The sequence below is a fragment of the Fusarium sambucinum genome, chromosome III (assembly GCF_050947815.1).
Source record: "Fusarium sambucinum isolate potato_lamoka chromosome III, whole genome shotgun sequence".
Classification (NCBI taxonomy): domain Eukaryota; kingdom Fungi; phylum Ascomycota; class Sordariomycetes; order Hypocreales; family Nectriaceae; genus Fusarium; species Fusarium sambucinum.
In genome coordinates this window covers 71,037-86,184 of record NC_139292.1, presented here as the reverse complement: position 1 = coordinate 86,184, position 15,148 = coordinate 71,037, and the positions used below count along the sequence as shown (strand labels likewise).

The 15,148-nt window shown below is 45.2% G+C and overlaps 5 protein-coding genes across 5 annotated transcripts; 2 read left to right on the top strand and 3 right to left on the bottom strand.

Moving 5' to 3' along the window:
• Window positions 1-231: 231 nt before the first annotated feature.
• On the top strand, window positions 232-2,824 carry FSST1_010179 (Zn(II)2Cys6 transcription factor; the record flags this gene model as incomplete). Its single annotated transcript, XM_083233184.1, has 9 exons — window positions 232-328; window positions 560-645; window positions 695-820; window positions 906-921; window positions 973-1,182; window positions 1,239-1,705; window positions 1,759-2,231; window positions 2,284-2,635; window positions 2,687-2,824. The coding sequence occupies 9 exons, from the start codon at window positions 232-234 to the stop codon at window positions 2,822-2,824; spliced, it is 1,965 nt and encodes a 654-aa protein (XP_083079875.1).
• An 854-nt stretch (window positions 2,825-3,678) lies between these two features.
• Window positions 3,679-5,291, top strand: FSST1_010178 (uncharacterized protein; the record flags this gene model as incomplete). The annotated part of the gene is made up of 4 exons (XM_083233183.1): window positions 3,679-3,939; window positions 3,990-4,201; window positions 4,251-4,461; window positions 4,515-5,291. 4 exons carry the CDS (start codon window positions 3,679-3,681, stop codon window positions 5,289-5,291), a joined length of 1,461 nt encoding a protein of 486 aa, XP_083079874.1.
• Window positions 5,292-5,389: 98 nt separating this feature from the next.
• FSST1_010177 (uncharacterized protein) lies at window positions 5,390-7,491 on the bottom strand (the record flags this gene model as incomplete). Its single annotated transcript, XM_083233182.1, has 4 exons — window positions 5,390-5,557; window positions 5,617-5,999; window positions 6,056-6,767; window positions 6,826-7,491. The coding sequence occupies 4 exons, from the start codon at window positions 7,489-7,491 to the stop codon at window positions 5,390-5,392; spliced, it is 1,929 nt and encodes a 642-aa protein (XP_083079873.1).
• A 1,384-nt stretch (window positions 7,492-8,875) lies between these two features.
• On the bottom strand, window positions 8,876-10,072 carry FSST1_010176 (uncharacterized protein; the record flags this gene model as incomplete). The annotated part of the gene is made up of 3 exons (XM_083233181.1): window positions 8,876-9,228; window positions 9,282-9,374; window positions 9,556-10,072. The coding sequence occupies 3 exons, from the start codon at window positions 10,070-10,072 to the stop codon at window positions 8,876-8,878; spliced, it is 963 nt and encodes a 320-aa protein (XP_083079872.1).
• A 1,334-nt stretch (window positions 10,073-11,406) lies between these two features.
• FSST1_010175 (uncharacterized protein) lies at window positions 11,407-12,704 on the bottom strand (the record flags this gene model as incomplete). Its single annotated transcript, XM_083233180.1, has 6 exons — window positions 11,407-11,444; window positions 11,494-11,729; window positions 11,784-12,263; window positions 12,313-12,434; window positions 12,483-12,540; window positions 12,598-12,704. The coding sequence occupies 6 exons, from the start codon at window positions 12,702-12,704 to the stop codon at window positions 11,407-11,409; spliced, it is 1,041 nt and encodes a 346-aa protein (XP_083079871.1).
• Between the last annotated feature and the right edge of the window lie 2,444 nt (window positions 12,705-15,148).

Below are 15,148 nucleotides of genomic sequence, written 5' to 3'. Positions count from 1 at the left end.
CGTTGAAGGCATGTTTTGCGATCTCCACGACGCCTGCACTTCCATCCCCGATTCCGACCCTAGTCCATACAAGGATAAGTCAGATCCATTTCTCTTCAAGCTAAACCCAATAAAGAATGTCGGCGCCGTAGATTTTCTCCTGACAGGTTTTGTCCACATCCTTAAAGAAACGCCGTCTCCAGCTTCGGGAATTGTCAACTTTCTACCTTTCTCCAGTAGCGGGTTTCCAACATGTCACAAACTCCGCCCCTAACCCAACGCCGACTCCGTGGCCCTCAAAAATCCAAAGCTTGTGATTCTTGCAAAAGCAGAAAGATCCGGTGTTCCGGTAAGATCGACACCCATGTCTGACAGGCTTTTCTGATTGCAAGCAGGTTATCCTCCACCTTGTTCAAGTTGTCACGTATGTATCAGTCCCGAGATGCAATGTGACGTTGAGGCTGACTTGTAGTAGGTACGGAAAGATGCGTGTCACTTTGGACATCGCAAGATCCCACTGAGGAAGAATGGTATACTTTTGCATGTACCTTGCCTTGACTCTCATCTAACATTCTGCCAGTCAATAAGTCTTTAATCTTGAGCAATGCGACTCCTGCCCATACTGCTGAGCCCCCAAAGCCAGACTTCTCATCGGAAAGTGTTGCTGTGAGTACTTCTAGTGAGCAATCTGAGACCATGTTACTAAATCAATCAGACGCCTCAATGTCGCGAGAACAAGGAGATTTTGCCCGTTTCAGAAGGCGATATTTTCATCGATCGTATCCTTTTCGGGATGCCTTCAAATGATGGGCTAGGTATAGAGCAACGCTTCTCTCTCAAGGTAAGTCGCCAGACATGTCTTACAGCTCATGAATCCATAACCATTACCCACTGCGTGTGTTGACCCTGTGCTAATTATTGAACAGGGTATCGGCTTATTGAGTACGTAAAATTACTTGACGCACTAAAATTGACTTTTTAACATTTTCTTAGGCGGTACCTCAAGAGTCACATTTTTCTCCGACAGCAGACTGGAAACTCTTGCTGCGAAACTTCAAAACAACAAAATTGATGATTTAATGCGAAGGATATCATCAATTATCAAAAACAAAATAAAGCCGACGAGTAGCATATCCGCTGTTTACATCCCAGAACAAGGTCTTCCATTGGTCGACCGTGCAACAGCAGCAAAGTATATAATGAGTGAGTGCATCAAAACTACATACTATTCCACCTCAGCCTGCTAATATATTCTCTAGTATACTATGAACGAGTTCATCCTCTGTTTCCTTATCTAGACCGAGAATCCTTTGATACAACCATCGCTACAGGCAACCTCACCAACATCTTGAGCAATGACTCAGCCTTCTCTGCGCTCTATCACTCAGTCCTGGCTTTGGGCTGTTTGCACGATGGTGGCGGCAGTTTTGAACCTGGTAAAGGAAAGGCCTGGGAATTATTCTCGGTGGCATTACCTCTCCTTCCTGATATACAAAAATTCGGAAAGTCGTTGGTAGCTCTTCAAGCCATGACTGCTGCTGCTGTCTACGCACTGGGAATCCCATGCCTCTCCATCGAGGAGAAGATTATGACAGAATCAGCTCGTATGGCCCAGGATTTGGCACCTGTTCTGTCAAAAGGTTCATTTGCCAAATCTTTTCATCGAGTATTCTGGGTTCTGTATGCTATAGAGAAGTTGTCTAGCTTCCACTTTGGACGAAGCTCGGTATGTTGCGGTATCTGAAGTTTGACATTGACATTTTGTACTGACGGTCACAGGTTTTTATCGACGCCAATATTGTGACACCCTTACCTCACGTGCCAGAATCCAACTTTGGAACCTTCAATTGGGCTCTCGCAATATCCCGACATTGCCGCTTGTTGTCACGGGCATTGGCGACATTATTTTCCCCAGGTATTTGCGGAAAGGGACCAAGCTACTTTCTTAGCACTATTGGCCAACTTGAACAGGATCTGGAGCAATGGCGAATGTCTATCTCGGAAGACCTTCGACCTGCAACTTCTTATCAGCCCCATTTGTATCGTCGACCAGTCAAAGGCTCGATAGCTATTTGGGTTAATTATCTCTACTACAGCTTCAAGCTCATTCTTTTACGGAGTAAACTTCAAATCAACGGGGACTCCGAAAATGACTTGGCAAAGCCTTCGTACAGGGAGCTGCTGATAGTGATTTCTCGATGTATTCTTGAGATAACTACATACGTTGACGTGGAGCCTTCCACACCTCTATGGTGAGTTTTTAGACCGGTCGTATGAGAAGAATCAATCTAACCTTCTACTCAGGATCTTGGCAGGAATTCCGATCTGTGCTCTTTTCGTTCTGTTTGACCATGTCATAAGCGACCCCAAGTCCCCCGATACAAGAAGCAATCTCGCACTTCTCGATATTGCAGGAGGACATTTCAGCCGGATCGAGTTTGCGAGTGGAGGATCACTTCCTGGGTCTCTCATCAGCGAATTTACATATATCGCACGGGAGTACATCAATCAGTTGACATCTCGAGGTATGCTCAACGAATCGCAAAATGCACATCGACCGAATGATGAAAGCTTCCCTACACTAGGGACAGCCGAAACCACCAGCATTCCTACATTCGCGGCTCCAAATACTGGACAGACAACACAACCAATCACTGTATGTTTTGTTTTCGTTCTGCTTGACTTTATCTCTCTAATCATTCTCTAGCCTCACATACCCCAAGCGATGATCCAGGGTACTGGTCCACTAATTTCGCCTTTCTACGCACCAGTTGAGACATTATGGGATCACGGGAATGATTCATTCTTTGGAATTGATGTAATGGATATCTTTAGTAATCTGTAGCAAATGTGTAGAATATAATATTTAGTGAATTTGATGAATAAATATTACTACTTACCGTAACTGCATGAGTTTTTAGTGGCTGCGTCTCAGTCAATGATAAGGGACACAGAAGTAGGTTAAATCAGTATTCACATTTACATTCAATCGAAAACTACCCTAGGTTGACTTTTATATCTTGAATAAATTCTTGAGTAGTTGATCATCGTAGACTTTAATTGGATAAAATTTCACACATCTGCAAGTTGCTGAATGACAGTTGCAAAGGGCAGTGCGGTAACAGAACCTTGGCTGCATCGACGCGCTCTGGCCCCTGTACATCAGATCATACTTTGACAATATAAATAGATAACAGAGTAACCAGGGGCCACCAACACAGCACATCCTGGTTATGGTTCCTAAAACACAGCCATTCATAAGCGTTCTAGTACCGCCCATACCCACATTAATACCAGAATATTCGACTTTATCACCAGCTACTAACTACTTAATCTATCTTGATCTATATAGATCTTCTAACATTGACTACTATATGAACATCTAGACTAGCAATTTTTCTCTTTGCTCTCAATTTAATGACAACACCGGATTGCTACTTGAAGTACAATGGGTTAATTAACAATAACTATTTGACCAGCAGGCTCCGACATAGCCATAGCTGTGGGCACAGCTTCTGAGACATCTATGCAGGGGGATGCAAGCAGGCCTCCATTATCACCCATGAAAAAATATGACGTGTGTTGGTTGTGACTTTGCTGTGGACATAAGTACCCCGGTATAGGCTGTTGGTTCTGTCAATTCTCAATTTCAGCTTTCTCAATCTCATTTGACTCATCTTGAAGGTCCTATTTCTGCCCATGATCTCAAACGAAACCGAGTTCGTTGGCTGGACGTCCTCACCAGATGGAAGAGGTACCTATGATATAATATTTACATGTCTGGTCACAACATTTCTATGCTGTTGGACCTCTGTGTACCCCAACATACCCGCACCAGGAGACAGTACTTGGACTTCGATTAGGGACAAATTTGGGCTTGCATGCCTAGGATTACTTGGCCCCGAATTTATTATAGTGTTAGCCATTGGGCAAAAGTCTTCGGCACGAAGATCAGTTGTGGTATGTCACTAGAATGTTGTTAACCACCTAGCAACTAATATTCTTTTTAGAAGTTCAACCAAGCGGGACATAATCATTGGACTATCACTCATGGGTTCTTCGCGGATATGGGTGGGTTTGTGCTCACAGCTGACGGTCTTTCACAACCAATACCCCTCAACGCCGAACAACTATTTTATCTAGTAGATAACAAATATGTCGATTGCCCCGACATAACCGCTGGAGAACTCAAAGATAGGAACAAGTCGGATGGGTTAGCTAGGTAAGGTCGAACTTTAGTAACACAACGACTCTTGTGCTAACAGCCCTAGGCTCATTACCATATGGCAAGGGACTTGGTTCGTCATTAGCTTCATTGCACGGTTGATTCAGGGGCTCCATGTAACTACAATGGAGCTCACGGCAGTGTCGTTTGTGGTTATTCTTTTTGGGACTGCCTGGTGTTGGAAAGACAAGCCAAGTGATGTGGGCACGACCATCACTCTTCACAGCTCTACCAGTATAGAGACCATAATCATAAGGGTAAATAACGACTCATCCCAGGAACTGCCGGACTCGTACTAATAAATGTTTAGGAGGGGCGCCAGCCAGATCAGCCATACTATCAAACACCTCTGGAGTTCGTTAGCAGAGATGAAACGGCGCTCAACCTGGCTTGGCAATATTACAACGAATTATCACGCAAAATACTCTGCTCCCCCTTCTCACGCCGCGTCGAACATGTACCATGGGATAGGAACCCAGGCGACATATTCCTCCGAATGGACTTTGATTTAGAACTCGTGGGAGTCGCATTCATCCTTGTCTTCTGCGCTGTCTTTCTTTCTGCATGGAACTTTTCATTTCCTACTATAGTGGAGCGTGACTTTTGGCGCGTGGCTAGTATTTACATGCTGGCGTATGGCTTTGTCGGGTCTCTCTGGATGGAGTTGTGTATGTGGATCTTTATACCGCAGAACCGTCTCGCCGAGGGCCTTGAGCCAAGTCTTGTCGAGCAAGAACTAGCTCAGAGGCCTCATCCTGTCCAAGACTGGCATCATAGGTTCCAACAATGGAAGAAGAGTCGAAAAGGCAAGAAACAGGGAAGCAGAGATCGGGATGGCGAATATCTGGAGCAGCAACCGCCGACGCAAGGCGTTTTTGACTTTCTCAAAAGATCGCACAATATTTCGCACGGTAACGATCCTTATATGGGCGTTCAGGTTGGATTCATTATCGTTACGTCTATCTTGTGCGTTGCTTACTGTGTGCTTCGGGTGTTTATCTTCGTGGAGGACTTTATCGGATTGAGAGCATTGCCGCCAAGTGCGTATGAGACGGTGGAGTGGACAAAGTTTATTCCACACATATGAACCGTATGAAGAAGTGGTTTCAGGATGTCGAACTCAATTAAACTATGATAGATGTTGAGACTGCCTTACGTCACCTACATTTAGATACCCTACAGGTTTTACTCGGGCTTTGCGCCTCCAACCTTGCCCTTAGTTACGTCCCATTGATGCTCATAACCGAAGTACTTGGATGGCTTGCTTGGAGTTTCCGGATGCTCCGCCTTTCCAGCCTTGAAGAAAACCTTGAGATCGGGCAGATCAGCCGTATCAAGTAGTTGATTTGGAACCTGAAGTAAAAGCTTGTTAGTTTTGACATACACTAATTTAAATACGGAATAGTACTCACAGCAACAGCTCTCCAATGGAGATGTTTCTTCATATAGTCAACGATATGGTCCTTTCCAAGATGGCTGATGGCTGACCATCTCTCATCCGTCTTCAGAGCTCTCTGCAAGAGCTGAAGCGTGACAGGGAGCTGACCCTTGGACAACTGGTGAATCTTCTGCTGCTTCTGACAGTTCTCACAGTTGACGCCGTTCTTGTTGCCGCGGGTCCAGTAGTTGGAAGAAAAGGTATGGATACCGCCGACGTAATCAAGGCTGAGCTTGTAATCGGCGGGAGACTTGGGAATGTCACTCTCCTTGCCGATAAAAAAGTGAATACTGTAGCTGATTCCATTCAAGGCAAAACGATTGTAGATGACGTTGATGACATAATCATTTTCGAGGCCTTCAATATTCTGTGTAGAACCAACCTTGTGGAGAACTCTTCGAAGGACTCCATACTTCTCAGTGAGGTGTTCTGAACAAGCTCGAGAGGAGCTCTGCCCGTGGAGTCTGTCTCAGGTGCCAGATCGGGGTAGGTATATCCAAGCGTCGTCCAATCTTGAACGCCGTCAGAGTTCCAATTAGTAAACTTGGTATCGGTATGGAATGGATAGAGGTTATCCTGGGCGGTCGGATCAGTACCCGATGTAGCCCCAGTGAACCACTGTCCTTTTCCATTGTTAGTCTGGTAAATAGCAAACTGGCGATCAACATTGCAGTGATGCAGCCAAAAGATGGGATCATAGGCGGCGGTGCCAAGATCAGACATGTGACCATAGGAATATTGAGCTGGCCCGGTACTGGGTGTCTGAGAGGGGTCCAAGTTCCATCCTAGGCCACCGACCAAGACGTGGATGTAGTTATGGATCATCTCAAGAGAAAGCCAGCCATTTGGCTCATTGCCGCTATGAGCAGTAGTGGCAAACTGGGCATAGTTGTCAAAGTTGCTCGGAACAAAGAGGCGACTGACTTGGTCCAAGATTGAACCATTGAAGCCAGTGGGGATGTTTTGGTCAGGGCCCACCTCAATCACTGACCAATTGGGCTCTTGGAGTGCCTTGTCAACCAGGTCGTTGTTTTGAATACCTGCGGTTTGCTCAGTGGTCAAGACATCTTGGTTGTCAAGACTGTTACTGAGACCCCACCTGCTGGTACTAGAGGTGTAAGCCATCTAAACGGCTTGTCATTAGCAATGGCCGCTGAAAATTATGCTATAGGAGAAAACTCACCGGCGGACCGTTGAAGATAGTCCATTGTCCGAGGCTAGACCGATTATTGAACAGAGGAGTTGATCCCGTCTTTTGGAAGGTTGAAATTGCCCCCGTACTGAACTGGTATAGTGGGTTGGGAGTAGTTGTCGTGGTCTTACCATCAAACTCCACGATGGAGACACTCTCTCCTCGAACAACAGCTGGCACGCTAGGGTCCGCAGCCCAATCCCAGTATGGCAATCGCCAGCTGTTAGCCGCCTCCTGCCATTGAGCCTTTTGAGAGCCAGTGACTTGAGGCACGATCTCTGAGTCCATAATCTCCCAGAGCCGCTGCTCAAACAACAAAACATAAACGCGATGCCAGGTGGGGAACAGCATGGAGTTATGGGGACAATAGAAGTCGGGGGTTATATCTGATGTTGCGTAGTTGCTGTTGTACGATTTGCTTGCCTCCATGGGGACTGGGTCATTGTCCCAAGGGACTGCAGGAAGACCATGGATGCCAGCAACTTGGAAGTAAGATTTGACATCCTGGAAGGGAATGGCCTGGAAGATCTGCAAAGCCCTGATGTAGAGGGAGAGTTGGATGGGGTTGCTGCTAGCCCAGGAATTGATTTCTGGCCGTGGATGGACTTGGCCATCGACCTTGATGCCAGTGATGGGAAGGGACGTGAAACTGGACATTTTGTGATCAAAGTGATCATCAGGAATTGAAAGTCACCACGTCAACCTACGCTTACATTCCATCATAGTGAATATCTTACGATTTTGGGAGGCGGGGGAATGAGTTCTGAATGGCTCTATCACATTGAAGTGAGACCTGCGTGAAGAGGCAAATGATCTATTGAACATGGCTGATACAGCGGTGAGTAAATAGAGGGCTCTGCGTCGGATTACATGCAGATAAGGATGAATTCGTCCAAGTTCACTAGTCAAGCAAAACAACGATTAAACATTTTCAGCACATGCTATTGCGGTATCTATTAGGTGAAGCTAGCATTGCATAGTAGGTGCTCATATACAATACTTGAAGCTAAGGAATTAGAGATATAGACTATCTGTAGTACTCGTTGGTTCGCCAGGAGGAGGAACCAACGTGTAGTAGGCACCAAAGGTCCTGCAACACTGCACATACCTCGTTTATCGTCCAATTACGATGCGTTGCAATCTGATAGTTTGGCTAGTTCTCTTCTAGCGGCTAGTCCCGCTCCTGGACTTGACGTCTCAGCTCTTCACTACCGCGCCATGTCTCGGGATAAAAATCCAGACCACGAAGCATGGAAATCGCTGGAATCAGTCGTGCCGTTTCCATTGCATGCTGAATTAGTGTCTCATAGTTGTTATCAATATTTGTTTGTACGTTTAATTATTCATGCGCCTGCTGCTGGTCTTCAACCAGTGATCTACACAAGCCACAGTAGGCCTCAATCTTAGACCAGCCTATCATGCTTTCGGTTTGCACTCTCAAATATGGTTGAAAATCATAGTGAAGTCTTAGGCATGTCAACAATATCAGCAATTGCCATCGTTTAGTGGACTGCAGTAAAAAACATCTTCGGAGTGATATTCTCACCCTAGTACCCATCTCATCGCTCTATGGTCTAGTTACCCCCTTCAACAGGTTCATCAACCAACTCTAAAACAGGTACTTATTTCCCCACAAGCAACACAGTCACTGGGTAGTAGATAAAGAAAATACTAGCAGAACTCTGTTTCATAGGATTGACGGCATGTTTAACAATGCCATCTGATTCCCTTTTTGATGCGCCCTCCTTCCAGAGGTGGTAGCCGCCGCTTTGCCTTAGACGGACCTAAAAGACATACAATAACCAAAAGAGGGATTATAGTATGGCAGTCTTATCAATAGACCTCACCTCATCTGTCTAGCCACGCAACAATCACTTACCTTGTATTGGTTTTCTTGCACACTAGGTTCATTAACATTGTCAATCGCAAACAATTCTTCTTGTGATTGTAATACCTATCTAGTAAATTATCTCCTGCCCGTAAAAAGTTTGGCAAATATCTATGCATGCTGTTGCTAATGATACGGTACAGCCCCACAGCCCTACTCAGGCCCCTTCCATCCGCTGCGTCTCAGCCACTCCTCGAATGTACTAGCCTTTAGTCCCAATTCCCTAGGCGAGTCGTCCATTTTCTTGTACTCCATAGCTCCATAGCAGACCTTGCCGGCTGGAACCACAGACGCCCACTCCATCATCTTCTGTGCATCCAACTGGAAGGCAGGGCCGATGAAGGGGGCTGCCATCTCGCCAAACTTCTGTGGAGTGATAGGCTTGTGCACTGCAGGCTGTCCAGTGACTTCTGTAAATACCCGGGCCATTTCCTTGGGACTGATGGGCTCGCTTAACACAAGATATGTCTTGCCGGCGGTCTTTTCGGGGCCTAGTTCAAGAACCTCTGAAAAGCTGAATCAGCGATTTTGTTGGTTGCTTCTGTAGAGGTTGACTTACTAGCGGCAAAAGTGCCCATATCGTAGCTTGGGTCAGTCCACTGCGTAACTTGCTCGCTAGGAATGGCAGTACGGAACTCAACCACACCATCCGCTAGAGTATCATGAATGTTAGTCAATGAACCATACTTGTTGCAATACATTATGTAGATATCACTTTCACTTACAACGACGTTGACTGTAATGAGCCCAACTCAAATTCGTGTAAAAGAATCCTGTGTAAAGAAATGCGCGATGAGTTAAAGTCTTTCGACGAGTTTCTTGGATGAACGAACCTGGAATAAGGCAAGTCACAACGCTCAAGTGCTCTTTCGCAAACTCTTCAATTGCATGCTTATTATTCATATGGTGAATCCCGGGAAATTTGCCCTTCGTCACTTTGTCCATATTAGGCAGGCTACTAAAGACAAAATGTTTGACGCCGGCTTCTTTAGCGGCAAGAACAATATTGCGACCTGCCACGATCTCGTGGGCCATCTCCGCCTCTTCGATTAAGACCTTACCAGGATAGATCTCTGATGTGGCGGCGAAGACACCATAAGCCCTGACAAAAGCCGACCGGATGCTGTCAAGGTCATATGTGCTGCCCTGGACAAGACTGAGGCGTTCTGCCTTCACGTCGTCGGAGCATTCTTCCAGGAGTGCTTTGGCCCAGGACGAGCTCACGTCTCGCGTCAGGGCGCGAATATTCCAATCCTCGTCGGCGGCTAATAGAGCACGGATAGTGCCCTTGCCTTGGTTACCGGTGGCACCGGTGACAACAATAGTTCGAGGTGATTGAAAGTCTGCCATGTCGACGAGCTTCAGTTTAACTTACTAGTTTAGTTAAGTTTAAAATCGTAGAAGAAATAATAAAGCCTTTTTCGACGAGGTTTAGAGCCAAAAGCTGCAGAAGTCATTTCACCAATCTAATTATACTCATTGAAACGTCATAATAGGAGCTTAATAATCGAAATATTCATTTATAAGCATCCATTTATAAGCATGAATTAGAAAGGATTCAATTCCATGCCAATATGTGGGGGTTAACTTGGACTTACTACCAGGGAATAATATATAACGTTAGATGTTAATTCCTTTCACCTGCCTGTGTAATCTTTATCACCCAGATACTATCAGTAGGAGGGGTCGATCTAAAGACTAACATCATCTCCGTTCCTGGCTCCGGCAAGCACGCTGTGCTCTAGATTAAATGTGTCAAAGGAGATTCCATGACCCTGATCTAGTACAATTGCTACTCCTACCTGAACCGTAAGATCAACGGCTGCGAGGGTGGCCGGCGTGCTCACGACAACTGAGAGCCCAGTGTATGTTGCCAACATACCGAGTTTTATTGCAATAGTAAGAATCTCTAACCAACTACTAGCGCGGATCCCAACGGTGGTGCTTGCTAAGTTTCTCGCAACTGAGGGAGTCAATAGTGGACGACTGTCCTGCCTTCAAAGACAGATGTTGTGTTCTGTTTGGACAACTACCATTCTCAAGAACAAACTTCATCGCAGCGTGTTTAATAACCTCTAGAGCTAGGGTTAGACGGGCAACTGTGCCTAGGCCGGGCTGATGCACCATTTACAAGATTCCAAGAAGCGAGAGGCTTGCTGGAATGTCCCCAATGCTCTGCTGCTGTTATGTCCGTTTAGACACCCATCTACTCCTCTACTTGTTTCCCCGTCTTCTCTATTCCATCAAAGCGTGGACAGATTCCAGAGCGTATTCGCACTCCTTGTCTTGTGCTTCCTACCATTTCGTCCCATTGATCCACCTGCATAATCGCTTCTTGGGACCGTTTCTCGGTAGGGTGATCTTTAAATCGAAATAATCCTAGCTACTCTGTTTGAAATGTTGTTGTCCTTTCCGCATCTACAACAGGCTAACTTCAGCATTCACTTGTTTAATATTTTCATTTTAATGAATATTTATTACTTCTATATTGTAAAATAAGCCTTAAGTGGAGGTGGGTCAACAGAAGGAATACTGCAACTAGTAGAACCTCAGATAAGCTGTATTATATGACTAAATAGCATGTAGAATTTATTGCGAATTTGTCTATTTAACATACGCATCTCTAGTTCTACTTCACGGTACAAGTATATTTACACTAGACGAAGGTAGTTTCTACTATATAGCTAGTAGTCCCGGAGAGTTCCAAAGGCAGGTATACCAGCTGGCATGTTAGTGAATTGATCGGAGTATAGGGTTGAGAGAAAACATACCGCGAAAGCACCCCTGCATTATTTCATCATTGCCCTGCTTGTTTGATGTAATGAAAACAACTTCAGCTCGAAAGGCTAGCCCAGTCTCCTTAAGAATCTCCATAGTGTTAGGCCTTCCACCATGCTGCTTCGTATCCCACAAAATCATCCGCTCTGGTTCAATATTGTTATGGATAAGGTTGGATATTGTTGGGCCGAATGTTTTATCTTGATCGGATCCAATCCATATAAGGAACCTGTTTTGACAAGTCAGAAGCTGATCAAATCACAGTATCCTGATATAAACTCACCAGTTTGGACTTTGAATGCAAGTAGAAAGCGCAGCCCCAATACCGGTTCCGGTGCAAATCCGAATCCCCCTCTTGAACATGGCGGAAGCATGGCCAACGCCAGCTGCAGGCTCTGTCAGCATGCGTACCTTACAGAGGAACGTATTTGTATTACCAAACTTGAGCTCTCTTGTCCACACTGTCTTGGGCGGGTGCGAGACAAGGTTCCGTGTAAAGTCACCTTGAACACCGCAGACCATGTAGTGGTACGGCGACCGAACACCCTCACTGATGATGCCGAAGGCATGAAACTCTTTAACAGCGGTACGACTTATCCTACTAGTAAGTCCTTGTTGCATGCCGCGGTCAAATCGCAGAATGGCGACTTTAGGGGAAGGCTGTACCACGATTGTAAGCAAGTGTTTGATGAAGTTTGAGAATAAACTAACAAATTCCACTTCAACTGAGACTTTCCGGAGCGTAACCCAAGGGAGAGCAATGCTGCGGGGAGTTGTTAGAAAATACTAGATAGTGGAAATATTGAACCCACAGAATTGTAATTGCGATGGCAAACCATACTTCTTGTCCACTCAGCAAAATGCGGGCATCCGATTCCCATTTGCCGTGTTTCTTGGTTTTCATACTACCCAAGATAACAAAGACCCAGGTCATCTACCTACAGTCAGTGTAATTCGAACGATAGTCTTGAGAAACACTTACTGCTACACCTAACCAGCCGATGAACCGGTGGTATATTTCGAACGTATTATGGTGGTTACTATCGATGTCTCGTTAACTCTGGTACCGGGGCCATGATGATTAAACAGAAACTTACTTTCGAATCCATGGGAGGGCGCTGAGAACAGATATACAGATAAGTATACTTGTGATAGCTCCCGTAGCGATAACGGCACTATCTTGCATCACACGATGGCGTATCATGTTGACGATTTTAAATATGAGCCAGCTGTTATGCTTTGTCATTAGTAGCTGACACGAAAGGACCCAGACACATTATTACCTGGCTGCAGATACACCACATCCGGAGTGAAGTCCCCCAATGTGCTGTAAAGCCGAAGTTACTGCTAAACGAACTTTCAAAGGAGCCCACTAGAAAGGGCATGCAGATTAGCACCCACATTGTCTGCACAAGAAAGCATAGACATACACTTCTCAGTCCATATATAGCTGCCATGTATAAAATCCTTAGGAACAGCTCATTCCTCACCAGGACCGCAAAGAGGAGATTACCAAGGACCATCGCCCCAGAGTGTTGCAAGGCATAAGGAAAGTGGCCAAGTACAGCCAATATAATCCCTACCAGATTTAGCGACGTGCACAGGAGGAAGAACTTCCGGTATGTATTGAACCATATGCGTAATAGTATCGAGCGACCGATGAGTCCATTTGCGGATGTACTGGGCACTGCTTTTGCCTTGGCAGGTTCGAGTTTTAATACGAGACTGCTTTCCCCCTTGTATCTTGGCAATCGTGGAGAGGAGGAATCGACTTCCTTGACTGCAATTCGTCGCTCGGATTCGAAGTGAGCAAGGGGTGGTCTTGTCGTAAGAATTTTTGATGGGCTATGTAAGCCTTTTTCAGCGTTGTCGTGGTCATCACCGCAGTCGTGTCCCTGGCTATCAGGAAGAGAATTCGTTGTTAAGAGCCATGATGTAGGCATGATGAAGATTAGAGATTAGCAATTATAGAAGAGAACATGAGTAACAAAAACGAAAATTTGAAGAATTCGTAGGTAGACTTTAGTGATAAAGGCCCTTGTGCATAGCAATGCTAGCACTTCACCAACCCATCATCACTAGGCATTTCCAATCTCGGAGACAGCCATATCCGATCGAAACTACCGCTTTGCCGCTTTGAGACATAGCAATCTGAAAAGTACCAGGCTAAGTCCACGGATGCGTAGCTTGCCGAGACTAAGAGACATTAGCTCAGCCCAAAATTATTCTACCGGCCGATCGGCAGTTCGAAATAACCCTCGCTTCAGTAGATCCCCTTCCTCCAATCCGGGGAGTAATGAAAGCTGTTGTCTCGAGCTATACACGCTGGTACAGGCCTCTTTTAAGTGACGTAAGCAAGACGAAGCTATGTCGTCGAGATACCTAGCTTTGTGGCTAGAATACTTTCGCCAGTCACCATATAGATAGACAACGTTACAGGAATACCTCTTGTAAACAATACGGCATAAGTCAAGAGAGCTTGAAGATTCAGTTGAGTTTAAATACAGTGAGGAATAAATTATCAACATGTGCCATGTTTTATTTCAGCACGGTTAGTGTGTCCATGTAATTGTCTCATAGTAGAGAAACTCATCCAATCCTTGGTAGCCGTTGAATCTCCCGAACCCACTGCTTCCGGCCCCACCATGGGGCAAAGCAAACTCGTCATGGACAGACATAGAGTTGATATGAACAGCATCAGATCTAATCTTCTCCGCCATTGAAAAGGCTTTGTTGAGATCCTTGGTGTAGACCAAAGCTGACAGTCCGTACTTTGTATCGCTAACCAGCTTCAAAATTGAGAGGTGAGAGTGATGACTGAATGAATTAATTGAAGATCTAAGTTCTAAATTGAAGGACTGCAGACAAGAAAGAAATGTACATGTATGTATGATATGATCACGTGATCGTACCACGCTACATTCAAGGCCTGCTCCTCGTTATTGAAAGTGAACAGGGACACACTAAGACCAAAGTTCTGTCTTGTAAATATTAGACAATTACGTCGCTTACTAAATGAAATTAGGTCCAATACGTATATATACACAAGGAAACTGTAAGTCATCAATTCTTCTTCTTTGAGGTGTTGAGTTGCCTTTTGGAACAGGTTCTAATTCCACATTGATATGTTACTGATGAGAGTCAGAAGATAACGTTCTGGTGGGGAACCTGGACTGGAGAGGAATATACAAACCAATATACATTTCCCTGTACGTACTGAAATTCTGCATTGCCCTAGATTTCGGCCAGAACGCTTCTTATTTAACAGCCGAGCCATTTATACATATAGTATCCCCCTCGGTGGAGCCTTCTAGCTACTCATGTTGTAGTTACTATAGAACATAAGATTTTATTATAATCTGATTGGCCTGAAAAGGCAATTCCCCATTTCAGATCTTACCTGATATACCAACATCGTGGGAGAACTATTATAAGTGCTGGAACCCACACTGTATCCCGGTGGCCAACGGCAATGGTGGGAAGGCGGCGTTTGAAGGATCTTCCGTCTAGGGTACCATTCACCATACCATGGCACATTGAAGCACGGATGAAATAATTCTGATTATTTTGTTCCATTTCGATGATACTTATCCCGCGAATAAGCTGAGACCACATGAGTTATGGGAGGTGGTAGATCTGTGGCCTAAT